The following is a 16,419-nucleotide window of genomic DNA, read 5'->3' as shown; positions in this document are numbered from 1 at the left end:
CTTGACTATATTCGGAATGAACACCTGTGATTCAGATCTTGAGGCTGGAAGACACAGGCTTTTCATTCAGATCTTGAGGCACAGTGGCCACGAAAAGCTTAGGCCCAAGCAAGGTGGTGCATGCCTTTAATCCCAGGAGAAAGGCAAGATCTCTGAGTTCAAGGCCAGCCTGGGACAGAGCAAGTTCCAAGAACAATTCAGGTCCATGTGTGGTGGTGCACACCTTTAATCTGGGCCACACCTTCTGCTGGAGGCCTGCATAAGGACAATGGAAGAAGGAAGATTCGCTCTTCTTCACCAGCTTGCACTTACTTGCCAGCACATCGGTTGGAACCCACTTCTTCAGGATTCCAGCTTATCCAGAAGTCCAGCTGACACACCCAGCCTCCTGAGTCCGAGCAACTAATAGACTCTTGGATTTTTCCATTCCCAGCTGCCCATTGTTGGGTTAGTTGGACTGCAGCCTGTCAGTCGTTCCAAAAAATTTCCTTTAACATCTGGAGACAGTCCATAAGTTCTGTGACTCTAAAGAACCCTGACTAAGACACCCTACAAACCATCCAAATGAAATAAGGGGTCAGGAGTGAGGACAAGAGAGGCCAGGTAGAAGTTTGTGTCTATGATACTGAGGACTGGTTAAATGAGAGCAGTGGTCCCTAGGAGACAGCCATAGGTTAGGGCTGTTATGGGAGTTAAAACAGCCATAACTTGGTGCCTGGTATTAGGACATGAGAAATAAGCAAGCTAGGGCGATTCTTCTTTATATAAGACATTATAAACAAACAAACAAACAAACCCCAAACCTGCCATGACTGAAATAAAAGAAATGCTTCCCACAGGCTCATGCTATGTACAAAGGGCATGGAGCATGTTGGTGCAGCTTCTGACACTATTGTGGAGGCTGCCAAAACTTTGGATGCAAGGCGTGGCTGGAGGAAGCATGTCACTTGGCTGAGGATTCTTGGGAACGTATAATTCCTGACTCCTTCCTGTCATTCTGAAGGCTGTCTGCCAGGAAGTGAGGCTATCTCTCACCACGTGCTGCAGCCATGGTGTTCTGTCAGAGAGATGGTCCGCTACAGGCTGAACCCTCTGAAACGAGAGTGACAGTCATGGGACGATCTTCCCTAAACTGTTTCTCTCAGGTGGACTGGGCGCAGTGACGTCTAGCTCACAGAAAACTCCCATCTAAGGCAAATGTCAAGTATTTTTATTCCTGTTCTATTTTCCCACTGACATCCGGAGAGCATGCGTTCTATCCCAGTCCATCCCCCAGCACCCTTCTGGTATCCCCTGAAACTAGGATGTCCTTGGCTAGTCCACTGCAGATAGGAACAGATGCGCCACAGACTAAACCTGGGTGGGGGGAGGTGGGGAAGCGCTAGATTTGTTAGTAGCCCCGTGAGTCTGGCTTCTCTCCAGCTCTGGAAGACCGTAAATTCCTCTCACGATAAGTGGTGCCCACTTTACTAGAATCCTCTGCCGTTCTCATGGCTCCCAGATGGTTCCCAGCTGCCCAGGGCTATTTCTTGCATTCCTACCCTTTGATCGGTCCCGCTTGCTTTTCTTTTTGATCGCTTACGTCTGTCCCCTCCTCCCTCTCCCACCCACAATTCTGAGCTCAGTGTGAGAGGACCTATTTTCTAAGAAAAATTTGGAGATTCTTTTTTGGGGGGATTGCCCCTCCCTTTTCCTGTCATTTTTGGATCATAGGGATAGCCGGCTGCAGAGCTACACGGAGCCCCAGCCCTTACGACTCAGCAGATGGGCAGCTGTCTCAGAAGGCAGGCTGGGAACCCCCTACATCACAGAGGTCAGAATGGACTAGTTCCTGAAACAGCTTTCTCGAAATTTCTCTGCTCCTTTTTCTTTAAGAATCCTGATGGAAGAGATCCTACCTGCTTGCTTCTACCTGGGTCAGCCAGAGGGATGGGACACTGGGTCTTGCGATCGCATCTGCGTTCTTTTCTGTTCCCTACCATTTCATGCTGGAGTACTGTTAACCATAATCCTGGTTGTTCACGATAAAAGGATTGCATTGATTTTCTAGATCCTAGCTGGAAGATTGTCTGAGATGTCAATTGTCTGTGTGTGCACCTGAGTGTGTCAGGCCAGGCAGTGTCCATCCGTGTCCACCTGAATTTGAGGGAAGTGTGTCTGGGAAGCCCCCAGTGGTTTCTGCAAATTCTGTCTGAGGTGGGGGCACTATCATGGATACCAGCATCCTCCCTGTGCCTGAGTGCACAGGCTGTGTGTAGGAGACTATACTTACAGGAAATTCCCTCTGTCTGTCTATCTGTCTATCTGTCTGTCTGTCTCTGTCTCTCGTTCTTTCTCTCATATGAAGAACCAATATGAGTGATGGTGTGTGCACAGGTGTATGCTTGGGTTTGGGGCATCATGAGTTGTTTTTTTTTTCCCTGGAGGGAGGAGTTGCAGTGTAATTATGACATGTCCTGTGTGAGGGTCAAGAGCCCTTATGGGGTGATTGGAAAGGGGGTGTTTGCTTTGTAGCCCATGCTCGTAGGGTGAAACTAGAAGCTTCATTTGGACATGTGACAAAAGGTGACCTGTGGAGAATGTGTTAGAGATGTCCCCCACTGCACTGGGGATGCATTTTGAACTTCTTTTTTTCAGGGGTGAGACTTAGGGCTATATTTTAAAGTCGCTGGTGTGGATGTCCATTGGGACATCTTAAGAGCTTCTATGTGACATAAGGGATCTTTTAGGGGTGACTGTGGGACATCTGTACTGTCTAGGCTCACAGTGCTGGCTCGGTAGCACTCTCTATGACTCTGGAGTGGGCAGGAATCTGGCTTTATCTCTCCTTGGTTCCAGGCTGTTCTCTCTAGAGCTTCAAGCTACTATTATCAGCAAAAGTCTCTGGGGGAAATGAACACCCTTTGTCTGATAGTCTGGTGCAAGGATAGCTCCCCTCCAGTGGCTGTGAAGAGAGGTGGTGTTGACCGTGTGTGTGTGTGTGTGTGTGTGTGTGTGTGTGTGTGTGTATACATCTGTCATGCAGTAGTTACACCCATCCCTAGGTCACCTACTAACACCCCTCCGATACCTCAGCCCACAAACACATACTCACCCCCAATGTTGTTCTGGTGGACGCTGAGGAGGTAGTGTGTTAAGTGTCCCCCCTATCTGCCCATCTGCAGGAATATAAGTGTGGGCACAGGGACAGACCTGCATTTCTGTCTATTGTTGCCAGAGGATGTTTGGGAATAAGATGCTCCACAGAGGACATCAAACAAGGACATTTCCATTTGGAAGAGTCCCACGTCTTCTCACGGAGAGGCCATTTTAGGATGCTTCTGTAGCCTATGCTAAGGAGGAGCGATCATATCCTACCAGTACGTCCAGGGTGCAGGGAGACTGGCCGTTTCTCCCGGCCTCACTGTGAGGAACCTGTGCTGAGGAAGCGCACCCTCTTACTTAAGGCTCCCACATGGGATAGGCTCACCTAGCTACCCTGTGTGGCTGATCCCTGCTCCCCCTCCCATCTATTAAGCTTGCCACATCCTCTCCACTGGTTCCCAGGCAGCATGAATGACATTTCAGGAACCAACCAGAGGCCCCAGCAAAAACGTCTGAATGGGGATCGTTAAGGTCTGAACTGGACAGCTGCACAGTTAGCCTGCTGTATGCTCTATGTCGGCTTTGCATCCTCTAGTTCAGGCAAGCAAGCATCAAACATGCTCAGCACGAACTGCATCTGTATCGAACACAGAGTCTTCTTGCCGGTGTTCTGTAAAAAATCAGGATAACAGCCAACTATTTGCCTACCATTCTCATTCCGTCAAGTATTGCATGTCACCCGAAGACAGTTTAAAGCACAGAAGAGCGCATAGGAAAGGCTCTACCAAAGAGTATATGAATCAGACATGCGTCCCTGCACATGTTGGCATGGAATGTCCTGTAACCCAGAACACGGGTGTGTGTGAGTGTGTGGTGGTGGTGGTGGTGGTGGTGTTTAGCTTGTGGTTCTATGGTGATTTTTGGCAATCTTCCCTTTTTGTCTGGAAAAAAAAAAGGCCTTTAGCTAATTTGAAAGACAAGCTCATTTCTGACTTATGCTTTCTGAATCACTTCAGGAGACAATCTCCGGATTCTAAGAAGCAGCCAGGTAGCCACCCAGTGTAGCAGAGAGCTTCTGCTACAGTGCTTTATACTCCTGGTGGGTTGAGCACTTCTAGCCACCTGCCCAGGAACTCTTTGGTTTCACACACACATACACACACACACACACACACACACACACGCACACACACACACACCAGTTAATTTTAAAATGCCTTGGCTACCTCAAAGGCTGGGCACTCCTAAACCTTCCCCTGCTGCCCCACACCCAATCGAGGAAGTGGCCAGTGACTACTTACCTGAATTCTCACACGGCTCTTTGGCTCTCTCTCTCCTGCAGCTCTCTCTTCCTTTTCCCACTGCATCCTGGTTATCCTCCATCTCCTCCCCACTGGGTCCTACTCTGGGCAACTCTAAGGGTCCTACCCTGTCTCCCTTTGTGCACCATTGGCTGCTGGCATCTTTATTGATCAATCAAAAACCAATAGGAGACAAGGACCTTTAGCGTTTAGACACACAGATTCCCAATTGAATCAAAGCCTTAGAACCAATCTCCAACTGCCCAGTCCTTGGTGTCAGTTTGTTCCTCTCCAGGACAGGTTTGCCTCCTAAGCCCTGATCTCAGAACATCCTGTGTCACCTCGTTAGTTTAGCGGGTCTTTCCTCCTGGATGTGTCTGAATTACCGTCTGCAAATCTCAACCAGCTCTGGGTGAATGGTAATGTTTCCTGGATAATCCTGCGGGACTTGGAGGCAGGGGAAGTCCCTTCCAGGCACCACACCTTTGGGCTGGTGGGCCATATTCTCTCACCCCTACAGTGTGAATATAGAGAATTCCCCAAAGGCTTAGTGTACTGACATCTTTGTCCAACTGGTGGGAGGTGATAGAACCTTGAAGCAGTGTGGCTTAAAGGGAGGAAGTTACATCATTGGGGGGGGTGCTTTGTAAGGGATATTGAGATCCCAACCCCTCCTCTTCCTGTCTCCTTTGTTTGTAGGCTACCATGAGATGATACCATATCCCTATGGGCTATAAGCAATAGGCAAAATGATCGAGGGCTGTAATTTCCCAAACTGAGCAAAAAGAACCCATTTCTCTTTAAAGTTGTCTATCTTGGGTATGTTGTCTTGCTGCTAAGAAGCTGACAGACACCATCCCTGCCTTTGCAACGGTGAACCCTGTTAAAGGACAGGTGCGTTTGGTGGTAAGAAAGGTGCTGGGTGTGGTTCATGTCACAGGCACTGCAGAGGAGGGCTCTGAGCCGTGAGCTGAGACACTTTCTGGAAGAGACAGGATTGGATCCCAGGACTGCTGGAGAGACACATTCAGAGCAGCGGGGTGGGAGAAAGATGCAGTAAAGGTGGCTCTGTGACTGGCTACTGGAACACGGGCTGTGTCAGTTTGCATGAGAAATGAGAATCTCACAGCCTGCTGTGATACACCCCCCACCCCCCATGGACCCTACCTCCACCCCCAGAACCATAACTCAAAATGAACTCTTTCTTCCACAAGTTGCTTTCACTCATGGTGTTTTATCTCAGCGTCAGGAGAGTGACTAACACATTAGGCAGAAGTGGGAAGCTCTTCTGCACTGTCCTTTTCCTCATGTTTTCCCCACTTGGCTGTTTGGGTGTGGGAGAGACTTGGTGTCTGAATCACCACATGGAGGCTGCCCACCAAATACATGTATTACTTGGTCAACTACTTGAACTATGATTGGAATAGCAAATAAATTTTGGTTGTGGGGGGATGGGAGATGTTCGTTACACACTGTCTTAGTCAGCATTTTATCTCTGTTTTAGAGACATGACCAAGGCAACTCTTATAAAGGCAAACATGTAGCCAGGGCTGGCTTACAGTTTCAGAGATTTAGCCCACTATCATCATGGCAGGAAGCATGGTGTTGTGTGGGCAGACACGGTGCTGGAGAGGTAGCTGAGAGTTCTACATATGGATCATCAAGCAGCAGCAAGAGAAAAACACCAACACTGGGCCTGGCTTGAGCATTTGAAACCTCAGAGCCCATTGCCAGTTATATACTTCCTCCAACAAGGTCACACCCACTCCAACAAGGCCACACCCACGCCAACAAGGCCACACCTCCTAATCCCTGTCAAGTAGCCCAATCACTGCCAAATGACCAAGCATTTAAATCTATGAGCCCTGTGGGGGCCATTCCTGTTCAAAATACTACACACAGCTTGCTCACTGTGAGTTACACAGCTAAATTATCTAGATATTTTATGCTTACTTGAAACATCCATCTTGATTTTTTTTTTTTTTTGTATTACTGATCTTATTATCATTTGCTTTGTTATATGGAGAACTGTTTCCTGAATAGATGAAGGAATCCAGCTTTGGAGGTACGTTTGGTATTGTGGTCGTGACAGGAGAGTGAGGGCAATGCTGAGAAGTGAACATGGAACAGAGCAAGAGTGTGAAGTGGGAATGTGAGCCTAAGAAAATTAGAAAGGAGAAAAGCAAAGCCCCCAAGCCCCCAAGCCCCCAACGTGTGTGTGTGTGTGTGTGTGTGTGCGTGTGTGTGTGTAGTCAGAGGTTGACATTAGGTATACTTTTCATTTGTTCCCCACCTTCTTTAAAGACAGGGATTCCCACTGAACCTGAGAGTTAAGGCTGAGTTAAGGTAGCTTGGTCAGATGGCCTTCTCCTTGGATTCACCGGTTTTCATTCCAACCCCACAGTTAGGATTGTCGGTGTGCTGCACCCAGCTTCTAGGTAGGTGCTGGGGATCCCCACATTTGAACAATAAACATTTTACCGGGTGGGCCATTTCCCCAAGCCCCTCGGCCATCTTGAGAACATTTGGTTTAGTCTTATACCACATATACAAAATATTGTGAAAAAAATTTTTTTGCTTTAAAAACATATGGCTCCACTTCTTCTGCAATTGCATTTAGACTTCAATATTTACCTTAGTAGTTCACCTACAGATGCCAAAAACAGAATGTTCACACATCCCTGCAATCAATTTGAAAAAGAAGAAAAGAATGAGTGAAAACTCAACACGTCCCGCTTGTTCCACGGATGCTAGAAGCATGCGCTCTCAGCAGAGACAGCCACCAGCATTTCTCACGCAAAAGGAGTGTGTGACATTGCAGAACCTCCCCCACCCCTTTCCAAGCAGATGGGATGTCACATGCAGAGACACCGGGACCTGAGTTCAGGTCCTATAACCCTGAGTGGGACATGAGCTCAGCCAGACTGCACCTGTCCAAGTGTCAGGACTCAGAGTCACAGGGCACTGCCCTGTGGCACCCAGAGGACCTTGATCATGCCAGCACACACAGCACAGTGAGCATTGTCTGGGATTGCATTTGATACAGTGGAAAATACTGGCATAAGAATAAGGTATGTATAATAATGATGTAACTATATTTTAATTTCAAGAAGAAAAGAAAACAACAACAAAAGACCCTTGCTGCCATGGGGGTATCTAACAGACTCTGCGTATTGCCAGTGGGGAAGAGCTAGCATTTTCCAATATTCAATATTTCCAATATTCATTCATCAGTGGCATTGTATATTTTAGTGCATTAAATTCCCACAATAATCTCATAAGATTTATGAACATGGTGGTGCACACATGTAATCTCGGAACTCAGGAGGCTGAGGCAGAAGGATGGTGATGAGTTCAAGCTTAGACTAGACATCAAAATGAGACATTGTTTCAGGAAAAAAAAAAAAACAATAATAATGACTACGAGAGGATGATGTCATTTGGCTGCCAATTTTATCATTTCTTCACTGTTTTTTTTTTTTTCTTTCTCCAAGATGGGAACAGTGTGGTTGAATGATGTACACAAGGCAGTGGAGATTGTAATTTGCAGAACAGGGCCACATTGAGGGTCTTTGAGTTCAGACAGGTGCCAGAATCTTGGCTGAGTCAGAACAGTTTGTTCCTTGGTAGTTTGTATCATTTTCTCTCTCTCTCTCCCTCCCTCTCTCTCTCTCTCTCTCTCTCTCTCTCTCCCTCTCTCTCTCTCTCTCTCTCTCTCTCTCTCTCTTTCTCCCTCTCCTTCTCCCTCTCCCTCTCTCTCTCCATCCCTCCCTCCCATCCTTTCTTTCCTTTTTAAAAGATTTATTCATTTTATGTATATGAGTATTTGCATATCAGAAGGAGGTATCAGATTCCAGGATAGATGGCTGTGAACCACCATGTGGTTGCTGGGAATTGAACTCAGGACCTCTGGGAGAGTAGACAGTGCTCTTAACTCCTGAGCCATCTCTCCAGACCTTGTGTTATTTTCTTGATAAACCACTGTGGTGGTTTGAATATGCTTGGCCCATGGGAAATGGCACTATTAGGAGGTATGGCCTTGTTGGAGGAGGTGTGGCCTTGTCAGAGGAAATGTGTCACTGCGGAGGTGGGGCTTTGGGGTCTCATATACATGATCAAGTCTGGTCACCATGATCCAGAGCCTTCTCTTGGCTGCCCACGGAAGACAGTCTCCTGATGGCCTTCAGATCAAGATGTAGAACTCTCAGCTCCTTCTCCAGCACCATGTCTGCCTGCACACTGCCTTGCTTCCTGCTGTGATGCTAACAGACTAGACCTCTGAAGCTGAAAGCCAGCCCCAGTTAAATGCACGATATACCCCTGAAAGCCCATTTCATATGTAAGACCATTTCAGAGCATAATCTATTAATGGCATTTTGTCAGCATTTGTGGGTCTCTCACCTCCTCTTTATGCTATTATAATGGCATGGAGATACTCACTCTCTATATAGGAATCTCCACCTTCTCTCCTCCCTGGACTTCCAAATCAACAGCAAGGCCCTGCTGTCTCCTTGTGCACCCCTCCCTAGAGCCCTGCCACCTGGCTTCTCTCCCCTCCCCCTCCCCCCACCCCCACCCCAACTCTTCTCAAGATGGCTTCACTTCTCGTGCTCCTGAATGGCATCTTCTCAGTGACTGCATCCCTCAGCTAGCGATCAACCCCTTCTCACTTCAGCACCTCTTGGCCCCGTTGGTTGCTCAGGTGCCTCGCTTCTCTTAGTTCCTCTCTTGTCTTAGAGTTGGGGTCTCAGGGGTTTGCAGCTTCACTGTAACACTGAGTCCTTTCAGTTCAACACTCTGGGTCCTTGAAGGATGTTTTTTTTAAAACCATGGAGCTGTCTTCCCTAAACCACTGGTGTGTTTACACCTGTGTGGCTCCCATGGGCCCCTGGGACTTGCGCCTTCCAATGGACCCCTGCGTTTGCCCTTCACTTCACTCTGAACACTCGCAGCTATCCAGAAAGCTCCACGGCTTCATCGGCTTCCAAAGGCGTGTCAGTCTCCTGGGGTCCTAGCGACCTATGCTTGGAACATGGTGGGCGGAGCAACCGCCTGGGTGGTCCCCAAAGGCTCCCTTCTCCTTCCCTTCTCCTTTCCACCTGGTGTGTGTATGGGTGTCAGTTCAGGCCTGGCTCCTCTGGAAGGGGATTACAGCTTCATTCCCTCCCATGCATCCTCTGGCTGCCTCCACGGAACGTCTCGTCCATCTGACCTGGGGTGATGACTGGCCTTGGACCACCACCCCCCCCCTCCCCCCGCCTCTTAGCTTCCATCTTCTCCCTTACCGACCCAGAGCTCTCTGCGGCTCTCCTGCAAGAAAGCAAGATGGCAGCTTGTTACCAGCTAGATCATGTTGAGACCCCTTAGCCTTCAAGCCTCCACCAACACAGCCCCTCATTCGTTCATCATCTCCACTCCTGTGCTCTGAACTCGAGCTTCCTTCCAGTCCACCTAGCTACCTACCCACTTCTTTCCCTGCCCACCAAGGCTGTGCCCGGTTTATGCAGTGCCATTCACAGGCCGCCCTCTCCCTACCTGGAGTTGGTACATGTATGGAGTTGGCTCATAAAGCTCTCTTCCCTCGATCCAGTCCAGTGACTACTTTAGCGGTGCCAATACCGAGGATAGCTATCCCATACCTGGTGTTATTAGTGTTAGCACGTTAGCATTCCTTCTAGGTTCCTCCCAACAGTTAGTTACCTAGCAACAGCCAGGTGGGAGCCTGGGTTGCTATAAAAAGAACTGTTTGGCCTCTCTTCACTCTCTCTGACCCCTTTCTCTCTCTCTCTCTTTCTCTGACCCCCCCACCCTCCCTCTCCCCATCTTTTTCTGTCCCTTCTTTTTCTCTACTTCAACTCCTTTCTCAACCCCCTTCCCATGCCTCAAGTGAACATTTTATACTAGACCCGTGTTGTATGACTGGTACCTGGGGACAGGGGGCACCCACTAAGACACCCCCTCCCAGTGAAGCATACCGCGCTTTACAAAACATATCAAGTAGCACGGTTGAGTTCTTACTATATGTCATCACTAATTCAGTTACCTCTAAAAATAATTCCAAGAGAGGACTAAGGCAACCTTGGCCCAAATCACATCAACATTTGACACCCAGTCCGAGTCTTTACTAGTCACTAAATAGACACACTTTAAAAAAAAAAAAAAAAACTTCCCAAAGCACATTTATTGTGTGATCCTCCCCCCCCCCCCGCCCCCTTAAAGGGCCTAGCTAGATACTGAACACACGATATGTCTTTGATCCACTCACTGATTTGAGCTTCTAGCTTCCAGACTTAAGAATACCACGACCCCAGATGAGCAATTTATGGAAACAACAGTCACCAAGATCATTTGCCCTGGTCAATGACAGATGATAAACCATATCAGGACAAAGTGACCCGCAACATCCTGATAAGAAACCATCTCAGCCTCTGTGGGCTCCTTTTTCCTCTTTCTTTCCTCTTTTGGAAGAAGAAAATCCAGATCAGACACCTGAGAACTCATTGCTATTCTGTAGTCAGGTTGCTTCCAACTCTTTTATTCAAACCACCCCAGGGGCCTTGTGACATTACCTGCTAACGATTCTAACTCATCTTTCCAAACAAAGAGGCATCAGCCTGTCAAACAGCAACAGCCTTCCATCAACAGAGAGCTGAGGTCTCCTCCAGACTGGCAGAATGGGTGAGCGCTTACCGTACTCCCCATCCCCCACCCCGCGCCAGGGCCCTATGTGAATTTCTATGGGGTAATATTTACAGTGCTGGATGGCTGGGCCCTGTGGAGCTTAATGGGCTTCTTAATAAAGGCAGGCTTCATTAAGACAGAGAGCGCGGGGCGTCGTGCCCTTGCTTTGGAGGAGAGGACAAGCCAGCACAAGACGAATGCTCTCCCTCCGCTCGAAAATCATGCGGGTCAAGTGCCTTGTCACGCATTAACAGTCTTTTAAGTTGCTAGGCAGATCGAGAGGAGCCGAGCGGATAAACCAAGGCGGAGGAATTATGAGACCCATCCTGGTAGCACAAACGCTGGAACACAGAGCTGCCTTTAAACAAAGTAATTTGCTAAATGAGCGGCTGGCGGGTTTCCAGATGGCCAATGTGACACGGGCTTGGATGAATCCTTTCTTCAATCACGCGTTTGTCTGGACTGAGACATGAAAGGCCAGGTCAGAGCTACTGCGGTGGCTGCTGTAGCTTTGAAGCCCTTACATAAAACTCTACTGGTGTGGAACTCCGGCAGCTCCAGTGTGGCAGCTGGCGCGGGTGCCCTGGCGTTGGTGCTTGGGAGGCCACTAAGACAGCTGCTCCTTAAGCGGGAGGACAGCCAGCTCAGAACAGGGCTTCTCTGTCTTGCCTACCGCTTCGCTTCACACCAGGTCTCTGGGCAGGTGACCTTAGTACCAGATGAAACTGTAGTTGAAGTCTAAGAAGCAGAAATGTTGTAATTTTAAATATGAATTATTAAGAATCACTTAAAATCATTTCCATGAGTTTTGTCTTTCTTCCTTCAGTCCTGAATGATGTGTTTAAAATAAATAAATAAATAAATAAATAAATAAATAAATAAATAAATAGGAGATATGTGCTATGAGGTGTGGTGAGGTGTGGGAGAAGGGAATGTCTCAGCGGGCCCATGCCGAGGCATCCCTTCCCCATGAGGGACCAGCCACAGGTATAGTATAGTATAGTATAGTATAGTATAGTATAGTATAGTATAGAATAGAGTTTATTCAGGGCATGGGGAGGGGAGTTAAGAGGGCAGTGGAGGCAGAGAAAGGCAGAGAGAGGGAGAGTAGAGAAGTAGAGGAGTAGAGGCCAGCCATGAGCACGTGGAGGGGGGCGGGGAAGAGGCGAGGGGACAGAGTGGGAACAAGAGAGCAAGAGAACAAGAGGGAGAGGAGTGGGCAAGCAGCCCCTTTTATAGTGGGTCAGGCCTACCTGCCTGTTGCCAGGTAACTGTGGGGTGGAGTTTAGACAGAATTCTGACGCTGAACCCAGGACCTTATAAATGTTAGGTAAGCACTCTACCACTGAGGTACACCCCAGACCTCTAAGTCAGTTTGGAAATGCCCAAGATGGATGGAAAAAAAATCTACCTTAATTTTAATTTAGATTTAATGGAGGATGTATACAAGTCCTAGTTTTCAGACATGGTCTCTCTCAGCTGTGTCCCCTTTCTCACTAAATCGTATCTTGGTTTGAGGTCTTTATAGAGACAATGATGATCATTCCGTTCTGGGACGTCAAAGTCCGTGAAACACAGTGAATGAATGAAACCAGGTGATCTGGAGCCATCCGAGGGGCATGGGCCACACGGTAACCGGTAACATCACGAACGGGTGGCAGGCAGTGGGGAAAAAACAAACCAACAAACAATCTGGTTTCGCTGTGCCAAGCTCCGAGGCAAGCTTTACAGGGGGTTCTTAGCCTCCCTTGGCACAGATTTCTGTTCAGTTGCTAAGCAGTCAAGCCCCACCCCATGACGGAAGCCAAAGGCCAGACAATAGCTTTCCTCTTCACCCTGAGCCTCGCTGGGCTTCGGTTCATCTCTGACTCAAGAGGAAAAGTTTAAAACATTGAGTCACCAGTAGAAAGCTTCCGTAGCATTCTGGGGGAAACAGCAGTGTGTTGAGGAAGGTCCCCTAAAGCACCTTGCGGACCGTGGTTTCAGATCTACACAGGGTGGAAAATTTTGCCAACTGAGTTCTATTTCCTGTGTATGCACGAATGGTTTCCTCTCCTAAAAGTTTCCTATCACTGGGGCTTAATGACCCACAGTCAGCCCGATGTAAACACATTCACTGAACAGAGATGCTGTGGAGGAGGGGAGCTTGCTTCTCTGTCTCAAGCAGATACCATTGTCTGTGACCAGATCGCCCCAACCAATCACAGTCTCTCATCAGGTTCCTCAACAGGGTCACAAATCCCAGAACACTGTCTGAGGGATAATGTTCTTGAAGCATCCTTCCTTAAGTACAGATGAAAGCTGATCCCATCCCCGTCCCCCAGCCCCCACCCCACCCCCCAGCCCCGCCCCCGCCCCCGTAGTACTGCCTTAGGGAGTAGTAGGGTTGGCCCAGACTTTCCCACAAAGGTCTAGATGGCATCAGTACTGGCTACTAGAAAGGAGTTGGTACAGTCCACAGAGTCACAGATAAGACAAGGGAGGCATTGAACTCTGGCATAATTCCATTTTTAAAATGTCCTGGCAATAAGAAAGTCCTGTAGAAAGTGTAAACCTTATGTACTGATAGGTTGGGGGTGGTGGCTCAGTGGTTAGGACCAGGTTCAGCTCCTAGCACCCACAGAGCAGTATTCGGCTCCAGCAGTAACTCCAGTCCCAGGGGATCTGACACCCTTTCCTGGCTTCTACAGCACTGCATGGATGTGTGCACAGGCAAAATACCACACAAACGAAATAAATAAAAGTTTAAAAAAGTTATGTATTAGTTTAGGGCTGGTGAGATGGCTCATTATCTAAAGGCTCTTGCCACAAGCCTGACAAGCCTGAGTTTGATCCCTGTGTCCCATATGGTGGAAGGAGAGAACTGACTCCTGCACATTGTCCTCTGACTGCCTTATGCTTGCTTGCATGCACACACACACACACACACACACACACACACTTCAGGGCTAGAGAGATGGTTCAGCAGTTAAGAGTGCACACTGCCTCTTTCAGAGGATCCAGGTCAGTTCCCAGCACCCACACCTGTAACTCCAACTCCGGAGCAACCAGCGCCCTCTGCTGGTATCTGCAGCTACCTGCACCCATGTGCCCATCCCCCCCCACAGACCCACATAATGAAAAATAACATATTAAGTTCTCTCTCTCTCTCTCTCTCTCTCTCTCTCTCTCTCTCTCATGAAGCAGATCCCTTAATAAACTTACTGTGGCACAGCCAAGTACTGTTGACAATCGCCTTTTAATGCATGCTATGAGCCTTAGCTCTGCAGACACTGCAAGGACAGTCACCCAGGAAGCAGCCTTCACAAATGTGGTGATAAAAAAGGTCCCTTGTCACAAATCTAGCTCCTCTTATGCTAAGTATGACTGAGTCCCTGGTACCATGGATACAGGACAACAAAGAACTATGCAAACTGGGAGCCTCTGAAATCTACCAGAGCAGGGTCAGGAGACAGATTAGATGACAAAGCAGACTCGGTTACTGCCTCTGTCTTACAAATAATCTTGTTTCTCTTTCACATAACCCCGAAGCTCAGCGAAATGCCAACCTGAGATGCTTAACACTACATTCATTTTAAACCTTTTCCCAGACTAAGGGTAAAAAAAAAATTTGAATGATCATCAAATGAGGTCTTAAATATGGTTTGAAAATGCCATGACTTTTTAACATTCAAACTCAGCTCCGCAAATCACCCGTGATTGACATTTTATTCCATCTCATGGCTGCTAATTAAGAGACACAGATACGAGCAGCCGAGATGAAATCAGCAGGAGCTGCAAGCCATTCTTAAAATAAAACGCAACCTCGATTTGCTTAAATCCTAAATCAGCACACACGGGGTGCCTACCATGTCATTCACATGGACTCCACTAGGGGGCAATGGATGATTGCGTCTACAACTGAAGGGCGCTCGTGATGGCTGCTATCTATGCACTTCAAGTGTGGCAGGCACTTCACACAATGATCAGAGCTGCAGTGGTGACAGGTAGGGAGCAACCAGTCATCGCTCCCAGCGTGTCTGTCAGAAGGATAAGGTGAAATGGGTCATTTGCATTTCCAGCAATCAGCTTGCTTTCTAATGAGCAGCCGGTGCTGCCTGGACCGGTTCTGGCTTCCCTCTCTGGCGTGTGCTGGAAGGCAGTAACCAGGCCAGCCCATACCCAGGAAAGCATCCAAGAAGAGGCAGAGGCAGAGGCAGGGAACTCCACTAACAGGGGCTGGCTGCCACAGGACACCGAGGACATAGAGAGGCTTCCCTCTGCCTCACAGTCCTGCCAACTTCCATTTGGGGAATTCCAGCCTGGAGGCTGTGTGGCCCAAATCCAAGGCACCGTTCCCGTACTAGTCTTTATGAATGGTGCTCCCTACAGCAGGGCAGCGTATTGCTTGTCTCCGCTTCCACCTCGTGGGGCTTGGGTTGCAGATCTCTGTAAGATTTAATACGTCGTGTGCGTGTGTTCGTGTGTGTGTGTGTGTGTGTGTGTGTGTCCCCTGTCTGCTCTCTCTCCTCTTAAGAAAAACCTCTGTTTGAAAAGACATTTCAAGTACCACAGAGAGATGGTGCCTGAGAGAGATTGGGAAGTGGGGGTGGGTTCAATTCTACGCATGCTCCATTTCCTCCTGACCTGCCTAAATCAGCTCACCAGGAAGAGTCTAGAAATTCGTCATCCAGTCACAATTTGTGTTTAGGTCACTCAGTCTCCTCTGCTGGGGCAATCTGCATTTAGGCCTTATTTCTAATTGTGCAGCAAAATTCATCTGAAGGATTTTTCTGTCTTGGCTGAGTGGAGACTCATCTGGGGGAGGCAATGTCCCTCCCTCTTTTGTCAGCAGGGATTTTAGACAGGGTCCTCTATTCCTAGCCTGTGTCTTCAAGTATTTGTTTAACGAGGGACATTTGGTGATCATGAAAGTCTAGAGCCAAGGGCATAGACCAGTCCCCCATCTCTGGAACACAGAAGCTTGGGGGAAACTGCATAGCTGCACTGTACCTCAATTTCTTCATTCTTATAAGCACTCATGGTGACCTCTGCCTTGCGGGGTGTAGTGATGTGAATAGATAGTACTAAAAGCATCAGGCTCCTTAGTGAGCACAATGGGTGTATTAGTGAGCCTAATTTGTATGTTAGTGAGCAGCACACACAGCAGAGAGCACCACACTCACATTAAGGAGCAACATATATAAGTTAGGGAGGACTATGCACATGATAGCAGCACCACTCACATGCTAGGGAGCACCACTCACATGCTAGGGAGGACCACTCACATGCTAGGGAGCATCACTCACATGTTAGGGGACATTACACATTAGTGAGCACCCCTCGAGTGCTAGGGAGCATCACACAGGTTAGG

At 48.2% G+C, this 16,419-nt stretch overlaps 1 protein-coding gene and 1 long non-coding RNA gene across 3 annotated transcripts in view; one reads left to right on the top strand and one right to left on the bottom strand.

Moving 5' to 3' along the window:
• Positions 1 to 16,419, bottom strand: part of Wdr95 (WD40 repeat domain 95) — a 127,486-nt gene that overhangs the window by 72,169 nt on the left and 38,898 nt on the right. Inside the window, exons 1-2 of one of the 2 annotated variants that reach the window (NM_029440.3) lie at positions 10,955 to 11,047; positions 7,020 to 7,066 (exon numbers count right to left, since the gene is read on the bottom strand). Coding sequence is in view for 1 of the 2 variants with exons in the window: in XM_017320945.2 (XP_017176434.1) it covers positions 7,020 to 7,066 (47 nt within the window). In the remaining variant the exon portion in view is untranslated. Of the gene's footprint in view, positions 1 to 7,019; positions 7,067 to 10,954; positions 11,048 to 16,419 lie in introns of those variants that run through there. The other variant, XM_017320945.2, reaches the window with a different exon arrangement.
• Positions 1,696 to 16,419, top strand: part of Gm15997 (predicted gene 15997) — a 48,975-nt gene continuing 34,251 nt past the window's right edge. The window contains exon 1 of the long non-coding RNA NR_045423.1: positions 1,696 to 1,813. This is a non-coding gene — a long non-coding RNA (predicted gene 15997). The remainder of the gene's footprint in view (positions 1,814 to 16,419) is intronic.

The sequence above is a fragment of the Mus musculus genome, chromosome 5, assembly GCF_000001635.26.
Source record: "Mus musculus strain C57BL/6J chromosome 5, GRCm38.p6 C57BL/6J".
In the NCBI taxonomy this organism is placed as follows: Eukaryota; Metazoa; Chordata; class Mammalia; order Rodentia; family Muridae; genus Mus; species Mus musculus.
The sequence above is the reverse complement of the archived record's forward strand: the minus strand, read 5'-3'. Positions and strand labels throughout refer to the sequence as shown.